This window comes from Callorhinchus milii, unplaced genomic scaffold (genome assembly GCF_018977255.1).
Source record: "Callorhinchus milii isolate IMCB2004 unplaced genomic scaffold, IMCB_Cmil_1.0 Scaffold8, whole genome shotgun sequence".
In the NCBI taxonomy this organism is placed as follows: Eukaryota; Metazoa; Chordata; class Chondrichthyes; order Chimaeriformes; family Callorhinchidae; genus Callorhinchus; species Callorhinchus milii.
In genome coordinates this window covers 8,315,767-8,337,936 of record NW_024704749.1, presented here as the reverse complement: position 1 = coordinate 8,337,936, position 22,170 = coordinate 8,315,767, and the positions used below count along the sequence as shown (strand labels likewise).

Here is a 22,170-nt window from a genome sequence, read left to right as displayed (position 1 = left end):
GCTCCGAGGCTGTCAAGCGCTCTGGGACGCTACCCTGCATTGGGGGGTGGGGGGGGGCGCTGTGAATGCAAGTTGTCGTCGTCGTTGCTCGCCGGTTAATTCCAGTCAACGTCGAGGTGGAATTTGGAGTCTCCCTAAAGCGGACGGCATCACAGGAGGCCACGTCTAATATTATATGTGATATATAATAATAGTTATATGTGATATGCAATGCAATGATATAATATCGGGGCTGATGGAGTGGGGTAGACCCCTGGGGTTAGAAATGGGCGTGTGTTTAATTCCCGGCCCCTTTGGGCGCTGTGTGCAGTGTCAGAGCGGACGCTTTAGCAGTTGCACAGCGTGAGTGAGGAGGGGGGAAGACTTTCGCGGCCGTACAGCGCGCGCGGGAGGCGGTGAGAGCGGAGAGCCGGGGCTGCGGGTGGCCCTGATGGCGGGGCTGCGCTGCCGGGCGCTGGGCCTGGGTCTGGCCGTGTCCGTGGCCGCGGTGCTGCTCTTGGCCGCGGGCCCGGGGCTCGGGCTGAAGCAACGCTACGATTCCGGCTCCGACCACAAACAAAACACCCTGAGGCGGGCGGCGAGCGGCCTGTACCAGAGCCTGGCGGCCGCGGCCGGGGAGGCCAACCTGCGCGCGCTGCACAAGGTACCGGGTGACGAGGGGGGGGGTTCGGGGCCCCTGGGTTTGGGGGTTCGGGGCCCCTGGGTTTGGGGGTTCGGGGCCCCCTGGGTTTGGGGGTTCGGGGCCCCTGGGTTTGGGGGTTCGGGGGTGGGGGGTGGGGAGGCCATGGGTTTGGGGGTTCGGGCCCCTGAGTTTGGGGGTTCGGGGGGGGGGTGGGGGAGGCCATGGGTTTGGGGGTTCGGGGCCCCTGAGTTTGGGGGTTCGGGGCCCTGGGTTTGGGGGTTCGGGGCCCCTGGGTTTGGGGGTTCGGGGCCCCTGGGTTTGGGGGTTCGGGGCCCCTGGGTTTGGGGGTTCGGGGCCCCTGGGTTTGGGGGTTCGGGGGCCCCTGGGTTTGGGGGTTCGGGCCCCTGGGTTTGGGGGTTGGGGCCCCTGGTTTGGGGGTTCGGGGGCCCCTGGGTTTGGGGGTTCGGGGGCCCCTGGGTTTGGGGGTTCGGGGCCCCTGGGTTTGGGGGTTCGGGGCCCCTGGGTTTGGGGGTTCGGGGCCCCTGGGTTTGGGGGTTCGGGGCCGCTGGGGTCAAGTTTATTTTTTGCAATGTTTTAAATACAGACATTGCTCCAAACTGCAATGGCTCAAACGCCAAATCGGTGCATCAGGTTTGCAATCGTTTTTTTTAACAAAAGAAAGTGTCTGTGTAGGAATTTCTGTATCAATTTCGCAAGATGCACAGTCACTACACTTTGCAGCATATCCCGTGAAGCACTTTGAGACATCCGGACGACAAGATTGTCGTTCACAAAGATTGCTAATGTTGGTAACTGCAGTGTTTTAAATACATATATATATATATATTTTAAAAAGTGCACCCAACGTTTTAAATGATTAAAATGTATTTAAGTAACCGGTCTTCTAATGTATCTGTGTGTCTCAGTTTTTCTCGAGAATCACGGAGCAGTTTGTGCAGGGGGTGGATACGCTGGTGGACACAGTGTGGAAGATCTGGGCCGACCTTCTGGATGTGCTGGGGATTGATGGTAAACTGTCTTATCCCATGTATACACTTACACCTGTCTTTAACAACGTCTCAGGGCACTGGACCACAGTATATAAGGGTGGCCTTGGAGTAAGAGGATTTGTTGGTGTGTGAACCCAGACTGTAAACAGGTTTGCTGAATGGAGGTTTGACTGTATTGTCATTAAGAATGGTTGCATTGTCCACTGTGCCTTTCACGTCAGGAGCAAGCAAAGCGCTTCACAGGGTTTATTATAAAGTGCAGTCACTGTGTAGTGTGTAGGGGAACGCGACAGCCAATTATATGCGAGCAGCACCTCTCCATGCCCAATAAATTGCTGTGAAGCATTGAGTCAAGTCGTGGGGTAGAAACTATAGTATGGGGGAGGAGGCTTTTTGTCCCCATTGAACCTGAATTGGTGTCATCTCCGTGCGCTGGACTGTCAATAAAGTGAAACCGTTTGAGATGTTCAAAAGGCTGTGATGCTAGATCCATTAAAATTTTCACAATTGAGGCGCATAGATTTTTGTTAGGTCAGGATATCAAGGCATATGGGGCAAAGAAATTTGGCATTGAGGTACATGATCTAATAGAATGACGGAACTGAATAGAATGAAGGGCTGAATGGCCACCTCCTGTTCCTATGTTTGGATACTATAATCCCGTCTCGTTTCCTTGCAGCAACGAACCTGACCCAGTATCTGACCCCGACCACAGTGGCCAACCACCCGGCCCGAGTACTGCTGCTGGTAGTGGCAGTGCTCATCGGGTACTGGTTCCTCTCCATGTTCCTGGGACTGTTCTTTTATGCCCTACATGCGCTACTCGGGCGCTTTTTCTGGCTGGCTCGTGTAGCCCTCTTCGCCCTCTCCTGCCTCTACATCCTGCAGAAGTTTGAGGGAGACCCCGAGAGAGCAGTGCTCCCCCTCTGCTTCGTGGTGTTGGTTTATTTCATGACCGGCCCCGTGGGCTTTTACTGGCGACGCGGTGGTGGAGGAGGCCACCTGGAGGAGAAGATCGATCACCTCGAGGGGCAAGTCCGGGTCATGAACCTGCGTCTGAACCGAGTGCTGGAGAGGCTGGACCGAAACAACAGCCAGTGATCAACTAGATCAAGTGGTTCGGTAACAGTGGTTTAACAAGCATTGAATCTAACACGTTCAACCCAGCAGCAAACGGAATTAATAATCTGCATTTTGGGGGCCGCGCTTTAACAATCAGTCAATCACTATTTTTTAAAAAAAATCTTCTATGAGATTGTTTTTAATTTAAAATGCATTATTAAGTGATTAGTGCTTGTCTCTTGGTAGTGATGATTATTGGGTGGTGGGGGGTGAGAAATTGTCTTTCAAAGTGCTTTTTTATTATTGTTCTGTTTAACCTATGTCTTAAACTTATACCAGGGGGCCAAAATGTGTTATTTTCTGTATGTGATCCGATTGTGAAGAGACGTTAGCGATGGAGAAACGCGAGCAAACATTTGCTCAGTCTCTGGGTAAGAGAAAGAACAAGGTCGGACTATATTTTTGCTCAGCATTTTTTATGCACTCTTTGTGGACGTGATGTTTCCTCATCGAATTTAGAAGGTTGGTTGTGGTGACATTATCTCTTGGCTGTGGTGTAGTATACTTATACTGTTGCTATAATCATGGGTTAATTAATTCCAAAATAAGTGTCATTTGTATTGGGTTTTCTCGGCTGCTCTCTCCCTGTGCCTCTCAGTGAGAGGGGGAGACTGGTACATCTAGACCTGTCTGCGACTTGCTATGAGGGCCTGTGCTATGTGGTTCATTCGCTACAAAACACAGTGTGAGTGGTGGGATAACTGGTGACCTGTGTGTGTGTCTGTGGGAGACCAGAGTTGTTCTAATTATGTATCTCAAGTCTCGGGTCCACAAGAACATTATGCATATCTTCAGAAACCAATCAGTGAAGCGGCAAGCAGCGCCTCGGCACCAATGACTGGCCGTGTCACTCGGGCTTCTTAAATTTGAGAGAGGGTCTGCGGAAGGAATCGTAACCGGTGAATCCTGAGACACAGGATAAGATCCGCTGGTTGCAAATCCCTTTTTACACAGTGGCAAAGCAGGCCCCTTTTTCTATCAGCTGAACTCAGTTGCAGTGATATTTTAACCTTTAACGGCAATTCAGTCATATGACCATAGAATATTACAAGCACAGAAGGAGGCCATTTGGCCCATCGTGCTTGTGCCAGCTCTTTGGAAGAGCTACCCAATCGGTCCCAGTCCCCCGCTCTTTCCCCATACCTCTGCAAATTTTTCCTCTTCAAGTACCTGTCTAATTCCCTTTTAAAAGTTGTGATTGAACCATGCCAATAATTTTCAAGCTGATTTATTTTTGCCCCAAATTATGATGATGGGAGGCAGAGACAATAAGCCGATAAACTTGAAGACAAAGTCCCTTTGACTTGCAAAGTGAAGCGTTCGTACAGAGTATTCCGTCCTTTGGATAACATATCTGGCTGCTCTAAAGTATGGAATTGATTTTGTTAATTAAATGCCTGATATAATTTAATTACAAATACACTGTTTAACAGTTGAAGATTTTCACACTTCACCTGTGTGTGCGTGTGCGCATGTCTGTTTTTAATCTCACTTCCCATTCACCTATGACGTTATGTTCTCTTGTGTCATTTGGACAGTACCTCACATCGTACAGTAACTGTTACACTTATGTATGTGCCGTGGTAGGGATTTTGTGAGAATATCGAGGTGGCAATTTTGTTATAAATGAGAATTATATCTAATAATGACAATGTGTAAAAGCACAATGTTGCTGTACGTCTTAATTCAGAAGTAAAAATGATGGCAATACCATTTTCCAATTGAATGCTGGTTTATATCGAGATTTTATCGAGGTTTAATATTATTATGTTATTGGATAGTTTACTATTTATTAAATATGATTAACTGGTACGATTGTGTTTGCGTGTGTGTATATACAGTAAACTCCTGATAACTCAACCCTGGCTTAATTTGTCACTACCACTTAAGTCATCATGCTGTTGATATCCTGGCCACACTTATTTATGTATTTATATAGACGCCTAACTCATCACTGAGCTTTTTTCCTTCAGAGTGACGAGTTGTCAAGAGTTTACTGTATGCGTATACTATATGTATTTCACTTATTATTAACTGAAATGTCAGCATGTATCCAAAGTCACAGGGGATTCGGATGAAAGTGGCTGTTTGATCTCATTCTCCACACAACAGTCTTCCCATTAAAACATTAATATGTTGCTTAAATTAAACCCACTGTCCTGGCCTCTGACAGCCTTCCAAAAAGCCTACCTTGTCCTCTTCTAACCTCTCAGCCGCCCTTCCCACTTCGCTCAGTTATCTTCACTGTCCCACTATCCAATGCTATGTATGCTACGCTGTGTAAGTTGCTGTTCTCTGAACACGTGTTTGGAGTAAATTGACCTGAAGGGGGAAGTGCCCTGTTATCTGCTGCTGTGTCACAATTTGTACATGAGATTGTGCTTGTCTACTGTACTCGGAACTCAGCCCCAACCTCGTTTAACCCCACCTCAGCAAGACTGAGTCATTGGCTGGTGTGAGTTACTTCCTCAGCCATGATGTCAGCACACCATCTGGCCATCTGGCCTGACCCTATTAATGAGCAGCCAGCACACAAGGTTAATGACATGAGATCGGGCAGGGAGCCTGAAATCGCGATCGGGAATAGATTGGACATTTGTTTGAGACACAATGTTCGATGACCTGATATCCCCTGCGAATTGTGTGAACGGTGAAATGAATGCTGCTGGAAGAGACATGTGGTTCTGCAGTGACTATGGCGTTGTCACACAGTGGCTGAGCTCAGCTCCTCTGGTGGTGACAGCCACCGGGTGGAAACCCGGTTCCATGATACACCTGAGGGTCATCTAAGCAGCGAAGGTTTTTGAAGATTGCATCCCTCGCTTGCGTTAGACCTTGTCACCAACAGTTCTTGCCTCAACTCCACTGCCCGGACTTACATGATGGAGGAAGATCTGTCCCAGCGCTGGGCAAATGTGCACGGAGCGTTGTTTTAAGGCTCAACGTGCCAGAGTTTTAAGATAAAACTCATTTACTTTCAAAGCCAATATTGTAATCATTTTAAAAACGTATGTTTTTTTTGGGGCCACATCTTTGGGTCGATGCATTCAAACTCCCCTTCCTGCTCAAGTGATTCCCATCAGTTTCTCCCATCAGTTTCGCTCACAAAAAAAACACAAGACAATTCACTTTACACTATATTCCGTGAACCGGTTGAGACGTCTCAACGTCTCTCGCACCCTTCCAGTGATTCCTTCCGAAATAGGTGTTTAATTCCCTCTTGGCCATAATGATAAAATCTGCCTCTGGTTGAACATGAGTTATTTTTGTAATGTCTGACTTTGAATTCCCACTTAATCGGGAGGGGGTTGAAGTGAGCCGAAACCCTTCACTTAATATTGCTGTACGCAAAGGTGGTTCCTTTGTTCAGTGAAACACGCCTCCGGGTCGGAATAAAACTAGGACGACGGGCGCACATTTGTAGGCAAGGTCCTGGGCTGAAATATTTGTGGAGTCCTGCAGCTCAGTGGTTAGAGCACTCGCTTTGCAAGCGAGAGACCTGAGTTCAATTCCAGGCAGAGGGCGAAACCTTGGGCAAGTTTCCTTACTCCACACAGAGCCTAATAATAATCCCTCCAAAACCAACAACAATAATAAATTCATCATTTTCAATCTACGACTGTTTGTGGGACATCGCTGTGCGCAATCGGCCGCCGCGTTCGCCCACAAATATACAGTCGATTCACTTTACAGTGTGTTCTGTGAAGCGCTTTGGGACGTCCTCCTGACGTGAAAAAGCGCTATATCAAATGCAAGGATTATTATTATTATTATTATTATCATCTCTTCGCCTCGCGGGGAGGACCCGCTGGTTGGTTGCTCCCACGGTGTGAAGCTACGCGTACAAGCGGCCGTCCCGACAGGGCTCGGCTCGCCAGGGGCCGGCCACAGCGCTGAGCGTCCGACCCATTGGGGCTTCTTCTTCTCTTGACAAGGCGCTGAGGTCGTACGGTGGTGACTCCCCGTCACCCTAAGCCGATCGCCCGCCCGCCTCACGGCTGTCCCGTGGGGAAGTCGCCGGGCGCGCACTGGCCGCCGCGTTCGCCCACGAGAGACACAGTCACTACACTTCACGCCGGCGGACCCTGTCGACCTGATGAAGGCGCCCTATCAAAAGGGCGAGGGCTGGTGAGAGAGGGGGTAGTGTGACACCTCTCCATCGCTGCCGTGTGTTTGTGGTTGTTTTTTTTTTGCTACGCCTCTCGTGATTGGCCGCAATCCGGGTCGAACGCCGGGCTCTTGCCAGCCCTCTCCCGATTGGCCGCCGCTGCCTGAGCGCGGCCCTGCGATTGGTTGGTTGGTTGGCGGCGGAGGAGGAAGGCGGAGCTGCGAGCGCGCGCGCGCGCGCGGCCGGCGATTGGCCGACTCCTCGGCTGACGCGCATGGGTCGACGGCTCAGCCAATGGGGAGCGGCGGCCGCTCCGTGGCGCGGGCGGGCGGAGCAAAAAGAAGAGCCCCGGTATCCCTGCGCCAGGTGAGGCGGCGGGAGCGGACGAGCTGAGACGCCTCTCGACTGATTTTAAAGTCGGTTACCGGCGCGGTTGACGGTATTTTATTCCGCGGGGGGGGCGGGATGGGAAAAAATAGCCGCCCCACACCCCCCTCAACCGCGTCTGGAGCCGCGCGCTCTTTCGTACCCGCGGATGGAGATCACGGCGAGAGGGTGTAAAGCGGCGGAGGGAGAGAGAGGGAGAGAGAGAGGGGGCGGAGTCCGGCGGTCAGTCCACAGTCTGGCGGCGGGGAGTCAGGTCGTCAGCGGAGCTGCTCCCTGAGGCCGCGGATACGTTTGTCACAGCCTCGGGGTGGGGTGGGGAGAGCGGGCACTGTGGGAGTGTGGGAGGGGGCACAGTGTCAGAGTGTCACAGTGACTCCCTGCCCTTCCCTCCCAGCAGCCGGGCGGCATGTCAGAGCCCCATCATGTCAGCCAACCCATCATGGAGTCCAAGGTGCTGTGGTACCCGGACTCCAAGAGGGACACTCACATGGACCGCTTCAGGGAGTTGGTCAACCACAAGTTGGCCACCAGTCTGAGTGAGTGTGTTCGCCCGGGGTCGGGTTTCTTCTCCCCCACTCCGCGCCCCCCACTCCGACACCCCCACTCCGCGCCCCCCACTCCGCGCGCGCCCCCACTCCGCGCCCCCCCACTCCGCGCGCGCCCCCACTCCGCGCGCCCCCCCACTCCGCGCCCCCCCCACTCCGCGCGCCCCCCCACTCCGCGCCCGCTCCCACTCCGCGCGCGCCCCCTCTCCGCGCCCCCCACTCCGCGCCCGCCCCCACTCCGCGCCCGCCCTCCCAACCCAACTGCGCTTTCGGCCGCTCTGCCCCGAAACTCTGGAACTCTCTTACCTCCATCCCTCCGCCTTGGCCCCTTCCTTTCCCCCCACTCCCCCACCACTCCCGCCCACTCCCCACCAATCTCCAGGTCGTGTCTCTTTGACCGGTCACCTTGGCATCATGTTCCGCCACCGTCAAGCACTCTGGGACTCCCACCTTGCATGAGGGGCGCTATATAAATGCAAGTTGTTGTTGTTGTTGTTGTTGAGCGTAAGGGGCCCAGCCCTGAAAAGCACTTCCAGGGGAGTCGATGAGCAACGTTTGTTTGAGACAGTGTTATAAACATCGTAAATAACTCTTGTCTGTCTGTCTGTCTGTCTGTGGGGGTGGGGTGGGGGGTAATAGTCAGTTAATCCTTTAAACTAAATGTGGAATTTGATGGATATTCCTTTATGTTTATCTCAAAGGGATGGGAGCCCTGCTCTATTCTGCACCAAAATGCCAGCCCTGTTTCTGCAGAAGATGCCCTAGGGAGGGAGAGAGAGAGAGAGAGAGAGAGAGGGGGCGGGAGGGGGTTGGTGAATGCATCGAGTCTCTCTCTCTCCCCAATCCACTCGCTTTGCCAAATTCCTGAGGCTTTACAGACTGCAAAAAGGGGCTCTTTGTACATGTGCAATCTGAGATCCCACAGGGGACACGGAGAGGATGGTGGAGGCAGCGTAATAGTAAAACCAGGGGCAATGCCTGTCAGTTCACCAGCTGGCTGTCACCTCCCAGGCAAATGTTGGTCTGCAGAGGATGTGATCGTGAGTTTCGGCACTGTTTACACGAGTTTTTGTGAATGGTCTAAGATGAGCGATCTTATTAGCAACAACAAATTGCATTTTCGTGGGGACCTGTAGCGTAGTGGTTAGAGAACTTGCCTCACGAGCGAGAGGACACGGGTTTTGATTCCCGGGCGGGATGAAACCTCAGGCAAGTTTCCTTACTCCACATGTGCCTCTGTTTACCTACCATTATGTGGGAACCTGGTTGTTAGTCGATTGGTGGATTGCTTTCCAGGGGTAATAATCACTCCCCCCAAAAAATGGTCACTCAGTCCACAATTGTTTGTGGGACACTGCTGTGCGCTATTAGCTACCACACTTCACGCACAAAATACAGTTAATTCACTTGACAATATATTCCCTGAAGCGCTTTGAGATGTCTCAACACAGTCACTAGACCTCACTGTCATTCCCTGCAAAGCGTTTGCGGAGATGTCTCAACGCTGTATCAAATGCAAGGATTATTATTATTATCATTAACTCTGGTCAGCACAGAAGGTGGAGTGTGAAGAAACTTAAGTGGCCTTCCTGTTTTCTAGCCAATTACAGCGAGCTGTATCACTGGTCAGTGGACAACTACGCAGAGTTCTGGGCAGAGTTCTGGAAGTTCAGTGGATTCGTTTACTCTCGCAATTATAACGAGGTAAGGCTACGTTCTCATACCCACTCCCCCCCACCCCCCCAACAACAAATTACATTTACGCAGTGCCTTTCATGTCAGGAGGATGTCCCAAATAGAGTTCAGTTTGGTCAGAAAGCAAAGAGACTGGATCCATCTCACAGTTGGATGGAATGAGGGGCGAGGCGGATACTGGGAGATCGCCAGGACCTGATAGCAATATAACAACCTATACATTTGACGATGTGCCTTATCCCTTCGTCGAGATGTCGCCACAAGCGCTTTCCAGGAAGTGGCAATGTGTCATTTGAAGGCGAATGTGGCAGTTCATTTTGCACACAGCAACGTCACTGAACAAACACAGCCACAGACGGGGGGGGTGGGGGTAAGTGGTGGGGGACACCTTAGTCTGAAGGATGGCACCTCTGACAACCCAGCACTGCGCCGCAGTGTCAGCCTGGGCTGTGACAGCTCAAAAGTCCCCCAACCCTCTGATTCTGAGGCGGGGGTGGGCTGGGGGGGGGGGGTTGGTGGTGCTGTTATTCCCCCACAAAATTCACAGTCACTTCACTTTACAGTACCATGCCGTGATGCGCCTTGAGACGTCTCAACGGCGTGATCAGGTGCTGTATCGAACGCAAGATTTGTCGTTATTATTTATAATGTCTCAGTGACGACTTACTGGGAGCGGCGAGATAGCCATAAATAAATGGTGGCCGAGATATTGACAGCTGCGGTGAGTAGTTAAGCCGGGGTTGAGGCAGCAGGAATTGACTGTGTCAGTTATTCTGTGATTGCTGGGGCCGGGGTGTGAGCTGTGATGTGGGTCTTGCCCTCAGGTGATCGACAGGATGAAGACGGTGGCGGATTTGCCCGAGTGGTTCAGCGGGAGCCGGTTAAACTACGCCGAGAACCTCCTTCGCCACAAGGAGGAGGACAAGGTAGCTCTGTACGCGGCAGGTAAGCCTCACCCCCCCCCCCCAACAACCACACTCACTCCCTCCCTCCCTCTCCATACCGGGTCTCAAGTCAGTGTCATTGCTCAACCGCCCACTGCCAAAGGCTCAGAGGGAGGTAACTGGGAAGTTAGGGGGTATCAATCCCACCCAGTTACTCTCCCCCGCTCTCCCCAGTTACTAAGCTCAGCTGTGTGGGCGGGTGGTGGGGGGGGGCAGTAGCCAGTATTCCCTTTCCAGAGTAATAATCCCTTCAAGATAAATAAATAATAAATTGGTCACTCAATCCACGACTGCTGCGGGCAATTCGTTGCCGTGTTTCTCCCGCAAAGTACACCGTCACTCCACTTTACAGTATATTAATCTGCAAAGCGCTTTGAGACGTCTTGAAGACATGAGGCGCAATATCAAAGGCAAGGATTATTATTACTATCATTATTATTAATTCTGCACCAACCGACCTCACAGCAGAGATTCTACAAACCCGGGTGCGCTGGGACGTTTGACCGGTGGCCGTGAGGCGGGGCTAACAGGCTGATTGCTTTCCAGGGGAAGGGACCGAGGAGGTGGTGAAAGTCACCTTTAAGGAGCTGAAGAGACGAGTGGCTTTGTACGCAGTCGCTCTGCGGAGGGCAGGAGTGAACGTCGGGGACCGAGTTTTGGGTACGTGACACCGTTATCTGACGTAGGGAGGGATGTGCGGCGATAGGATTAAGTGGGTGGGTTTGGTGTGGGGGTGGGATGGTTATAGACTTTGCTGCCCTTCCTGTGTGGTTGTCATGCGATGTGGGATATATAACAGAACTGGAAACGTCTCTGCTCGGGTCGACACCAGGCGAGCTCACGGCCCCTGCGCAAAAAAAAAAAACTGTCTCTGCTCAGCCTGTTCCCAAACCCCAGCCCGCAGCATTCCGAGCACGGCATTCCCGCTCCGTATTGGGCTGATCCAAGCGGTCCCTCAACATGCAGGGAATCTCTCTCTCTCTCTCTCCCTCTCTCAGTCCATCTCCCTCTCCCTTACTCTCTCTCTCTCTCTCTCATTTTGTCACACATCCTTACTCTCTCTGTGTGTCTCTCTCACACTCTTTCCCTTTCTGCCTTTTACTCTCTCTCTCTCTCTCTCTCATATACTGTTTCTCTCTCTCTCTCTCTGTCAGGAGTTGGCATGCTGCCAAACAGGTACACGAAGCAGGATTCCGGGCCCTGCCCTAAGCAATGGGCCTTCCTTCACACACGCACACGCACACACATACACGATCCCGACGTGGCAGTGAGCTCATACTGTCACTGAGGCCCATATATTGCGTGTGTGTGTGTGTAGGAGGTGGGTGGGGGGGAAAGCTAAAGGATTTCGCCCTCTCCATCCTCAGATCCTGGCTCTGCATTAAATCATTAAACTCTCTGAGACACTGCCCTGATTAAAGGTGCCATAATATACATATACGTGTGCAAGTTATTGTTGTAACCAAACCCTTCACCTCTGCCTACCCTGCTGTGGTGTTGCCGCGCTGGTAATACCACGGTGTAGCCTGGCGACGGCTGTGTCTGGCCACGAGCTGGGATCTGCCAGCTCGGGGTTCCCGAGGGGGAGGGGGGGAAGGCGAATGTCCTGTCCCACCGCTCCCCCTCTGACCCTCGCTGCCTTCCTCGCAGGTTATCTGCCGAACAGCGTCCATGCAGTCGAAGCCATGTTGGCCACCGCCAGCATTGGTGCCATCTGGAGCGCAACCTCCCCCGACTTCGGCGTGAACGTGAGTGGGGCAAAGAGAGCGGCTGCCAGCCAGAGGCTGGATGGGGGTCACGGGAGGATGGGGTCGGCGGGGTGCGGGGGTTCTGGATGGTTGAGGGGTTTCTTCAGTCGACACCCTCCACCCCCACAGAAATTTAAATCTACCAGGGCCTTGGGACGTCCTCCTGACGTGGAAGGCGTTGGACAGTCTAATTTGATGTTGTCTTCAGCCGGTCAGACTGGCTCTGGTGTTTGGTTCATGTTTGCTCTCCTGGCGGCAGAGGGTGTGACCAGAACGTCGCACTCACACGCACTCACTCACTCACGCAAACACTCACTCACTCACTCACTCACTCACTCACTCACTCACTCACTCACTCACTCACTCACTCACTCACTCACTCACTCACTCACGTACATCAGATATGTTTTTTTTTAATAAACCCTTAAATCTGCCAATGTCTGGGGTTTCCATGTAAATGCGATGTCTCGAAGGGCTTTACGGCTGATTAGAACTGAGTATTGCGCAGTCCCCGAGGCTGTGTTAGTAACTCGCTGGTAACCGCTGTCTGCTCGCTCTCCCCATAGGGGGTCCTGGACAGGGTCTCCCAGATCCAGCCCAAAGTTATGTTCTCCGTCGACGCTGTGGTTTACAACGGCAAAGAGCACAACCACATGGAGAAGCTGCTCAGCGTGGTCAAAGGTAACGTGTGGCCCAGGTCTAACCGTGAGCCCCACTCCCTCCCAGGTTTCTGTCCCGGTGTCCTGGCTGACGCAACCCCCAGATTGATTACTCGCTCGCTCCCCACGAGGCTGTTTGTGGGACACTGCGTTTGTCAACTGACCATCGCGTTTGCTGGCTGCTGCGCTGGTTTGGTGTTGGCGCTGAACGGACGCTGATCGCACATTTGGGTGACGGTCCCCGGCCCCCAGTTACGTGGTGTTGTGTTGGGGTTTCAGGGCTGCCGGACCTGAAGAAGGTGGTGTTGATTCCGTACGTGCGGCCGAGGGCGTCTGTGGACCTGTCCAGGATCCCGCACGGGTAAGGAGCCCCAGAGCGGCTGTAACATCCCGTAGCTCAGTGGTTAGAGCGCTCACCTCGCAACCTTAAGATGACTTTCCTTAATCCACATGCCTAGTTAAGCGGTAACTAGCAGTAAGCAGGAGCCCGGTCGTTAGTCAATTGGCAGATCACTTTCTGGGGGGGAATTAATCCCTTCAAATAAATAAATAATTAGGCCACTCAATCCCCGACTGCTTGCGGGCCGCTGCTGTGTGCAATTGGCTGCTGGATTTTCTCCCACAAAATACATAGTCACTCCAGCTTTGAGACGTCTCAATGAGGTGATAAGGCGCCGGATCAAATGCAGGGCCTATTATTATGATTACAATTGTACGTCTTGTTGTGGTAGCATTTTCCTGGATGACTTCCTGTTGATGGGGAAAGGCTGCCCGGCCCCACAGCTGGAGTTTGAGCAGCTGCCGTTCAACCACCCGCTCTTCATCATGTACTCGTCAGGGACCACCGGAGCCCCCAAGTGTATGGTGCACTCGGCTGGGGTAGGTTCTCTCTGCGGGGGGGTGTGGGTGGGGGGGGGAACGCGTGTCACAAGACACGCTCTAATTGCGGAAACGCTTTATTCCCCGCACGCGTGTCTAATTGGCCGTGTGTATTGGAAGGATGGGGTGATTCTACGCTGTCTGTGGGATGAGTTGAAGCAGGGTGAGCCCTGCGGAGTGGGTGGGGGGCTGGCGGGGCAGGGGGTGGGGCGGGGGGGGGGGGGGGGAGAATGCACGATCCATTCCAATACACGGGAACAGGAATGCGTCTGACGCTCAGCACCGACCAGAGACATCAGCGGCTGAGAGGGAGAAAGAGCGAGAGCGCGGGGGGGGTGGGGGGGGAGAGTGGGGGCTGACTCCCGGGGGTGTTGGGGTGAGAGACTGGGGCGGCTTGAGGACCAGTCATCGATTGATCAACGCCGCACTCCCCACTGGCCCGGAACTCAGGGCGGCCGAGGCTCGCAGTCACAGGAACGCGCCACCGGAGGGCAGCCTCGTCACGTCTACGCACAGTCGGTGAACGCGGCTTCGAACCCCGGCCGGTGACGTTGACGTCGATTATAAAAAGAAAATCTGCTGCTGTTAAGAGAAGGGAGTTTGTTTCTCTCCCGGTGTTGCGGCTGACGTGTGTCCGGATTAAAAACCCATCCCTCTTTTTTTTCTTTTTTTTTTTTTTTTCGGGCCGGCCCCCGAGGCGTCTGTGACACCCATCCGCGCGGAAAGGATTCAAACCAAACTGAGAGAGAATTCCGTGCATCCCAAATCCCAACCACTGATCGCTCAGTTGTGCATGGGACGCGGCTGGGAGCAAATCGGCCGCTGCGTTCACCTGCACAGTACAGTATCCAGTACGACATGCTGTTGGTGGTTGCTCGGGCGGGCGGGCGGGCGGGTTGTTGAGGAAGTGATGGGAGACGGGAGCGAGTGACTAACAGTGGGCTGTGTTTCAGGGCACCCTCATCCAGCACATGAAGGAGCACATTCTCCACGGCAACATGAAGAGCAGCGATGTCATCCTGTACTACACCACCGTACGTCCCAGCCCTGCGCACACACACACACACACACACACACACAGACAGACCCCGGCCTCTCCTCTCTTGTCAATCCTCTCCATTGCCGGAGCCACACGCATCCTTGCGACTGTCAGAGAACACCCCGTCGTTTAACCAGCCAGCCGGTCGCCTCGCTCGCCCGCTCGCTCGCTCGGCCCTGTGACCCACCACCGCGCCCTGATTTGTTTGTCCCTCGGCGTAAATTCACGCGAAATTGTCCGCGTGATTGAACGGGAGGAAAAGGTCTATTTGAATCCGAGACAACAACAACAAGATTCCATTTATTGAGCGCCTTTCACGTCGGGAGGGACGTCCGTTTGAGACGACTCAAACACTGCCCTTAGTGTTCAGTTTGCGCTATTTCCCCCCTTTCGCTGATGTGTGGGTAGGGGGTGGAAGTGGGGGAGTGGGCGGGTGATTGGTCACACAGTCCCACACCTTCCCCCCCCCCCCCCCCCCCCCCCCACCACACCGAGCTACTAACCCTCTCCTTGTGCGTTGCAGACGGGCTGGATGATGTGGAACTGGCTGATCTCCGCGCTCTGTACAGGAGCCTCGGTGGTGCTGTACGACGGCTCCCCCCTTGTGCCATCCGCTAACGTGCTCTGGGACCTGATAGACCGGCTGGGGTGAGGCTCTCGCTCTGTTCCGTTCCCTGTCACTCGGGCTGGGCCGAGTTCGTCTAATATGGTCAACAGTGAATGGTTAAATGTTAGCGGGTGTCGGTGGGGGTGTGTGTGTGTGTGTGAGGAGACAGCGCAGAGTGAAACAACTGGAGCAAAGTCTTGACGTTCACTATTTTTTCTCTCTCTCTTTCTTTCCCAGGATTACAATCCTCGGCACTGGTGCCAAGTGGCTGTCAGTTCTGGAAGAGAAAAAGCTGAAGCCAGGTAATGAGAGTTGAGCTGCCGGAGGACTGTCCTTCCTGCCTCCCACCCAAATCCATCAAACCGAGCATTCCCGTGGCGCTGTTGGGAATCAGAACGGAGTCTCTCTCCCGCCCGGTGGCTCGACTCGCGGCTGTTTGCAGGGGGGTGTCGCTGTGCACAGATTGGCTGCCGCGTTTCGCCCACAGAATGCACAGTTTGCTGCACGATACAGTAATGTCCTGTAAAGCGCTTGGAGACGACTCATCAACATGGCAAAGTGCTATAGCAAATACAACTGTCATATCATTTTATTAGGGCAGAACTTTTTGCGCTTGTTGGCGGAGGAGGGTGAGGGGATGAGTCCTGAGCTTGTGGTGTCTGATGCTGGTCAGTAACCCCCGTTTCTCCCCCCTCCCCACTCACACTCTCCCTCCGTGTGTGTTTTGCAGCTGAGACTCACAGCCTCCAGACGCTTCACACCATCCTCTCCACCGGTTCCCCCCTGAAACCACAGAGCTACGACTACGTTTACCAACACATCAAGAGCAGCGTCCTGCTGGGCTCCATCTCAGGTGAGGGGTCACGCGGGACGAGCTCTCCCTCCCTTCCTCTGTCCCTGCCTCTCTTTCTTTCTCTCCTTCCCTCACGTCTCTCTCCCCCTCTCTCTCTCTCTCTCTCCCAAATCTCAAAGCAGACATTTTGGAGCTTTGGAAACATAAGCCTTCGGTCCCACAGTTACAGGAGAGGCCATTCAGCCCCTCCAGCTTATTCTGAACGCTGGCCCTCTGGGTTGGTGCTGGCATTTTCGCTCGCGTGGAGAGATGGGCTCAGGGGCGGATGGGTGGAGGTGCGGGCGGGGGGTGAAGTTGTGAAATCCACTGACTTTTATTTCATCGCTTGGCGCGATGCCTGCGTTCTTGCCTGGCTCTCTCTCGCTCTTTCTCTCTCTCTCCCTCTTTCCCTCTCGCTCTCTCGCACTTAATCAGACTGCTATCACAAATTTTACAGGAGTGGGGGGGGGGGAGAGAAAAACAACCTTGGTAACTTTGCCAGAGCATCAGAGTTCAGCCAAGCTTGAAAACTGATCACTGTAGCCCAGGCGCTGGGAACCCAAATATAACCGTGACGACCATAATAATTACTGGCTCCGAGTTATTGCTGAGACTCGCAAAAAAAAAACAACAAATACTGATCCCTCCGTTTGTACAGTCGGCAAATCCTGCTTAATACAGGTGATAAATAAAAGCTCGTCGTGCGTTACTGCTTTCAAGAGATTTTTGGCTGAGCTGTGAGAAAGATGGTGAGGTTGGGGCGGGGGGAAGGTGTGGGGACGTGTTCGGGGGGCGGGGACACGTGTGGGGTGTGGTACGTGAGTGTGGTGGGCTTTTGTGTGCGTTTATGAGTGTGTGTGGGAGGGACGTGTGTGTAGGGGGAGGCGTGCGTGCGCGCATGGGGGGTGAGGGGGGGGCGCGGGAATGGTGGTGGGGCACTTGTGTGTGCACGCGGGGGCGGGCGGCGCAAGCGCCTTCCAGCGATCTCGCAGGCGCCTGGACTGGTGGACGGATATTAGTGGAGGTCGTTGACCGTTTATTACAGCTTCTGGGTTTCTTTGGCCGACTTGCTGAGTTGTAGGAGACGCTGCAATCCTTTCTCCTTCTTTTCCACCCTCTCTCTCCCCTTTCTCCCCCCCCGCACCCCCCCCCCCCCCCCCCACCACCTGCGTCACTGAGAATCGAGCTGGATGTTGCCTGGTGATTAGTTACACAATGTGGTGGGCCACATTTATTGCCTACACTTGCTTGCTTCACATCCAGCCGTCGCCTCTGTCTCTCTCCAATTCTCAGCTCGCTAACATGGTTCGTTCCTTTGACTGTTAATGACAGACACGCTGGCTCCCTGGATTGATTGCGTGTGCGTGTGAGTGTGTGTGTGTGTGGTGGGGGGGGTTGGGGCGGTTGCGGGGGGAGGGGGGGGAGCCAGCAAAGATGAGTTTACTGTCAAAAGATGTTACCGTGATAACTGCCATCTCATTGTCTCTGGGCAAGTCAGAGCTGGTCCTCTGTGATTGAGGGATGGTGAGCCGTGAGCGTCGGCTTTAGCGACGCCTTAACTAACGACTGCAACAACAAACTACGTCGGGAGGACGTCCCAAGGCGCTGGACTGGACGGTCAGGGATTTTTGGACCCGAACTGGAGTTCGGGGTCAGGAGGGTCTGGGTGGGAGGGTGACTGAAGGCGCGGACAAAGAGGAAGGTCTTGTGACGTGGCTTGAAGGTGGGAAGGGGAGGGGGCGAGGCAGGTTGGAGTTCCAAAGGATGGGGGCAAAGAGGCTGAAGGCCGACCGCTGCAGGTGGGGTGGGGGAGTGGGGGGGTGGGGGGAATCAAGGATGTGCAAATAGCGGGCGATTTCATGTGGGATTGAGCCTGAGAGAGAGTGGTGCCAGAGAAGAGGAGGGGGAGGGGGGAGAGAGGGAGTGGGGGCTGAGGGACACACATGACACTTGCTGTTTCCCTGCAGGCGGCACAGACATCATCTCCTGCTTCATGGGCCACAACTTCACGGTGCCGGTGCACAGAGGAGAAATCCAGGCCCGAAACCTCGGCATGGCTGTGGAGGCCTGGAGTGACGAAGGTCAGTCAGCGAGCCTACTCCTCCTCCTCCTCCTCCTGTCTCATTCCCATTCTCCGGTCCCTCTCTCCTCTCTCTCTCTCCCCCTCCCTCCCTCCCCCTCTTGCTCCCTCGCCTCGCTGGGACTTTTCTGGGGTAATAAATCCTCCGAAAAAAAATTATAATAATTATAAAATAATAATAATTGGGACACTGCTGCACGCAGTTGGCTGCCACGTTTTGCCCACAATAGACACAGTCGATTAGTTTTACAGGATATTCTATGAAGCCTTTTGAGACGTCTTAACCACCGGATAAGGCACTGTATCAAATGTAAGGATTATTATTATTACCTGTCTGCGTATCTGGAGGTTCAACTGTGGGGGATTATTGTGTAGCTGTAATGTCAGCGCTGTACCAGCCACGTCAAGGCGGGCGCTTCCTGGGAATAATATTAGAGAATGAGTATCCGCAGGGGATGGAACGTGACATTGACTCTGTGTGTCTCTCTGTGTGTGTGTGTCTCTGTTTTCTGTGGTGGCTGTGTGTGTATGTTGTGCGCGTGTGGTGGCTGTGTGTACGTGTACTCGTGCGCGCCTGTGTCTGTGTGTGTGTGTGTGTAGGGAAGCCGCTGTGGGGAGAGAGCGGGGAGCTGGTGTGTACCAAGCCCATGCCTTGCCAGCCCACACACTTCTGGAACGATGAGAGCGGCAGCAAGTATCACAAGGCATACTTCTCCCGCTTCCCAGGTACGGCGAGGGGGTGGATGGTCGGGGTCGGTCACACACATACGGGGTGGGGGTGTGGGGGGCTTTCCAAAATTGCGGTTGAAAAGACGGGCATAAAGAATAAAGACCAGTGGCCACGGTCTCAGCTGCATCACGTGGCGGTGGGAGGTGCGAGGGGAAAGGGGTCAGTCACATACACGGGTGGTGGGTGGGTGGGGGGGGGGTCAGTCACACGAGAATAATGACTGATCTCGACTGACCTTGACCTGCAGGTGTTTGGGCTCACGGCGACTACTGTAAAATCAACCCCAAGACGGGGGGCATCATGATGCTGGGCAGGAGGTACGTCGCTGAGCTCTGCCAGGGTGGGGGGGAGGGGAGGGGTGGGGGTGGGAGATATACGCTTCGCTCTCACCGCCGTTTCCCTGTCATTCCGTCTGAGCACTCCTATCTCGGATAAGACGTTAAGGTGGACGTTAAAGATCTCCTGCGACCCTATTTGAAACAAAAAGAAAGAACTCCCTCCCTCCCTCCCCAATGCTCTGGTCGAATATCCTCCAATACGCAGTCGCTGCTGCGAGACGTCTAGAAGACGTGAAAAGCGCTACATCAAATGCAAGGATTATTATTATTATTATTTATGGTGCATTCCCGTGAAGCGCTTTGAGCTGTCTCAACGACGCGATAATGCGCCGTACGTATCAAATTGCAAGGATTATAATTATCTTCTTCTTCTGCCCCCTCTCTCTCACCCCCTCGCCCCCGCGACCCCACACAGCGATGGAACGCTGAATCCAAACGGAGTGCGGTTCGGCAGCTCTGAAATCTACCACATCGGTAAGTGTTAAGCAACGTGGTGTGGGGTGGGGGGGAGGGGATAGGACTCCTGGATTGCCGGGGGGGTGCGAGAACGCTGTGTGTGTGTGTGTGTGTGTGTGAGTGAGGGGGTGGGCTGCCCAGCCTCACTCCCTGTGCTGACGGAGCCCGGGTGCCTGTGCTGCAGTGGAGGCGTTCGAGGAGGTGGCGGACAGCCTGTGTGTGCCGCAGTACAACCAGCACGGGGAGGAGAGGGTCATTCTCTTCCTGAAGATGGCCAGCGAGCAGCCCTTCAGCCCCGAGCTGGTGGGCAGGATACAGAGGGCCATCCGTGCCGGCCTCTCCGCCAGGCACATGCCCGCCCTGGTGCTGGAGACCAAAGACATCCCGGTGAGTGTCCTTGTTGTTCTTGTTGTGGTTGGGCTGAGGTGGGGCGGGGGGGGAATGTGGCGTGTGTGTGGGGGGGGGGGGGGGGGAAGTGATATGACGGTGGTTGGGTGTGTGGGGGAGGTGTATGTGTGTGTGGGGGGGGTTGGTGGGAGAGTGTGTTTGTGTGGGGGGAGCGTTTGGTGTGTGTGGTGGGGCGGGGGGTGTCTGGGGGGCTGCGGTGTGTATGCGCAGGGAGTTGGTGCACTGGGGGTGGGGTGTGAGGAGGGGTGGGTGGGGGCTCGTGTCTGTGCCGGACGCCCTGTGATCGCCCCCTCTCTGATGCCCCCCCACCCCCTTCTCCCCGTCGCTCCCCAGTACACCATCAGCGGGAAGAAGGTGGAGGTGGCCGTGAAGCAGATCATCGCGGGGGTAGAGTTGTTGCCGCGGAATTCCTTCTCCAACCCACAATCCCTGGACCTGTACCGCAACATTCCTGAGCTCCAGAACTTCTGACCGTCCTTCCATAAGGAAAGCCAGCCCGGAGAGCGCTGTCTGGGTTTAACAGGCCAGCGTTCCCGCACCGGGCAGCATTTATTCCCTCGCTAACCACCCGCTCAACTCATCCGGCCGATCACAACCTTGTCCTCAGAAAGCCAGCCTAGCAGTAGTGAGGTCTCCCTACAGGAACTCGTCCTGGCAATCGTTCCCCTTTGTAGAGAGAGAGAGAGAGAGAGAGAGAGAGCGTGAGAGAGACACACAGAGAGAGAGAGAGAGAGAGCGTGAGAGAGACAGAGAGAGAATAAGAGATACTGATATATATTAAATCGAGGAGTACCGTTGTATAATTTTCATTTGACTTTGTATTGTTAAATTAATTCTCGGCACGTTTCAACCGTTCTGTGTGTTTTTAAGTGACGGGGAGAAGGGAGAGAAAGAGGGGCAAGAGAGAGTAGGGGGTGGGGGAGAGAGAGAGAGAGAGAGGGGGGGAGGGAGTTGGCTTATTACGATGTCTCTATAAGCTGTGCCCTAGTTTTCACCGTGTGTGGTTCCTGTAACAGGAATCTTTCTCCGTGTTAAGCTCAGTGGAACTACATAGTAACTCCCTGCATGTGGCTTGTGCTTGTTTTGCTGGGTGTATCTTACTCGGGTCGGTCGGGGGTGGGGGGGGGGGGTGTGGGTGGTGGGGGTGGGCGCTGGGGTTAAATTGAGAGATTATTTAATGATCGGTGTTATTTATTGTGTCGTGGGCTCCAGCTTTCTATCCGCTTGATCTATTTAATTGACGGCTATCATTGTGTGCATCCTAACCTTCCCCCCCACCGCCCCCACCCACCCGACTTTTAGCTGCTGTGACTCTATTGAAAGGGGATATGTCTTAAAGCTATCCGAGGCCACCAAATTCTCCTGCCACTCAGCCTGAGGACCGCTGCCTTCACGTCTCGCCTCCCAAAACATACGGGAGTCCCCGTAGCGTAGTGGTTAGCGCTTTAGCCTCACAGGCGAGAGGACCCGGGTTCGATTCCCAGGGCGAAACCTCTCGGCAAGTTTCCTTATTCCACACACACACACACACACACAGACACACGCCTCTGTTTACCGAGCAGTAAGAAGGAACCTGGTTGTCAGACGATTGGTGGATCGCTTCCCGGGGGTAATAATCACCCCCCGCGCCCCCCCCCCCCACCCCAAACAAAAAGGTTCACTCAATCAGCAGCTGTTTGTGTGCAATTGGCTGCCGAGTTTCGCCCACAAAACATACATTCAAATGAACTTGACCATGGTTAAGGCAGTGGGGCTAAGGCTAAGGCCGTGAGTAATTTCTGGCCTGTTGTCTCGCACTTTTTTGTCCTATAATGCACTACGCCCCCGACTCAGCTCAGCGTAGCATAGCTTCACACTGGGCTTCTCCAAAGCACCCCACCCTACCCCCCCCCCCACCCTCACTCTGAGTGACGTTGCCCAGTGCGTTTCCGTGTGCCCCCGCTTCGCGCCCGCCCCGCCCA

General features: G+C 54.0%; 2 protein-coding genes across 3 annotated transcripts; both read left to right on the top strand.

The window, feature by feature from the left end:
• Positions 1-247: 247 nt before the first annotated feature.
• Positions 248-4,904, top strand: LOC103184275 (bri3 binding protein). Its single transcript, XM_007902189.2, has 3 exons — positions 248-643; positions 1,549-1,651; positions 2,312-4,904. Exons 1-3 carry the CDS (start codon positions 431-433, stop codon positions 2,731-2,733), a joined length of 738 nt encoding a protein of 245 aa, XP_007900380.1. The 5' UTR covers positions 248-430; the 3' UTR covers positions 2,734-4,904.
• Positions 4,905-7,260: 2,356 nt separating this feature from the next.
• On the top strand, positions 7,261-20,908 carry aacs (acetoacetyl-CoA synthetase). Of its 2 annotated transcripts, XM_042337639.1 has the most exons (19): positions 7,261-7,278; positions 7,647-7,785; positions 9,395-9,498; positions 10,314-10,434; positions 10,980-11,093; positions 12,084-12,181; positions 12,748-12,862; positions 13,120-13,201; positions 13,572-13,719; positions 14,673-14,753; positions 15,282-15,406; positions 15,603-15,667; positions 16,096-16,218; positions 18,165-18,278; positions 18,878-19,003; positions 19,255-19,324; positions 19,761-19,819; positions 19,986-20,188; positions 20,543-20,908. In XM_042337639.1, exons 2-19 carry the CDS (start codon positions 7,656-7,658, stop codon positions 20,678-20,680), a joined length of 2,016 nt encoding a protein of 671 aa, XP_042193573.1. In that variant the 5' UTR covers positions 7,261-7,278; positions 7,647-7,655; the 3' UTR covers positions 20,681-20,908. The 2 variants fall into 2 exon arrangements, with proteins under 2 accessions (XP_042193573.1, XP_042193574.1); XM_042337640.1 differs by lacking the exons at positions 7,261-7,278; positions 7,647-7,785 and adding an exon at positions 8,602-8,834.
• Positions 20,909-22,170: the final 1,262 nt, after the last annotated feature.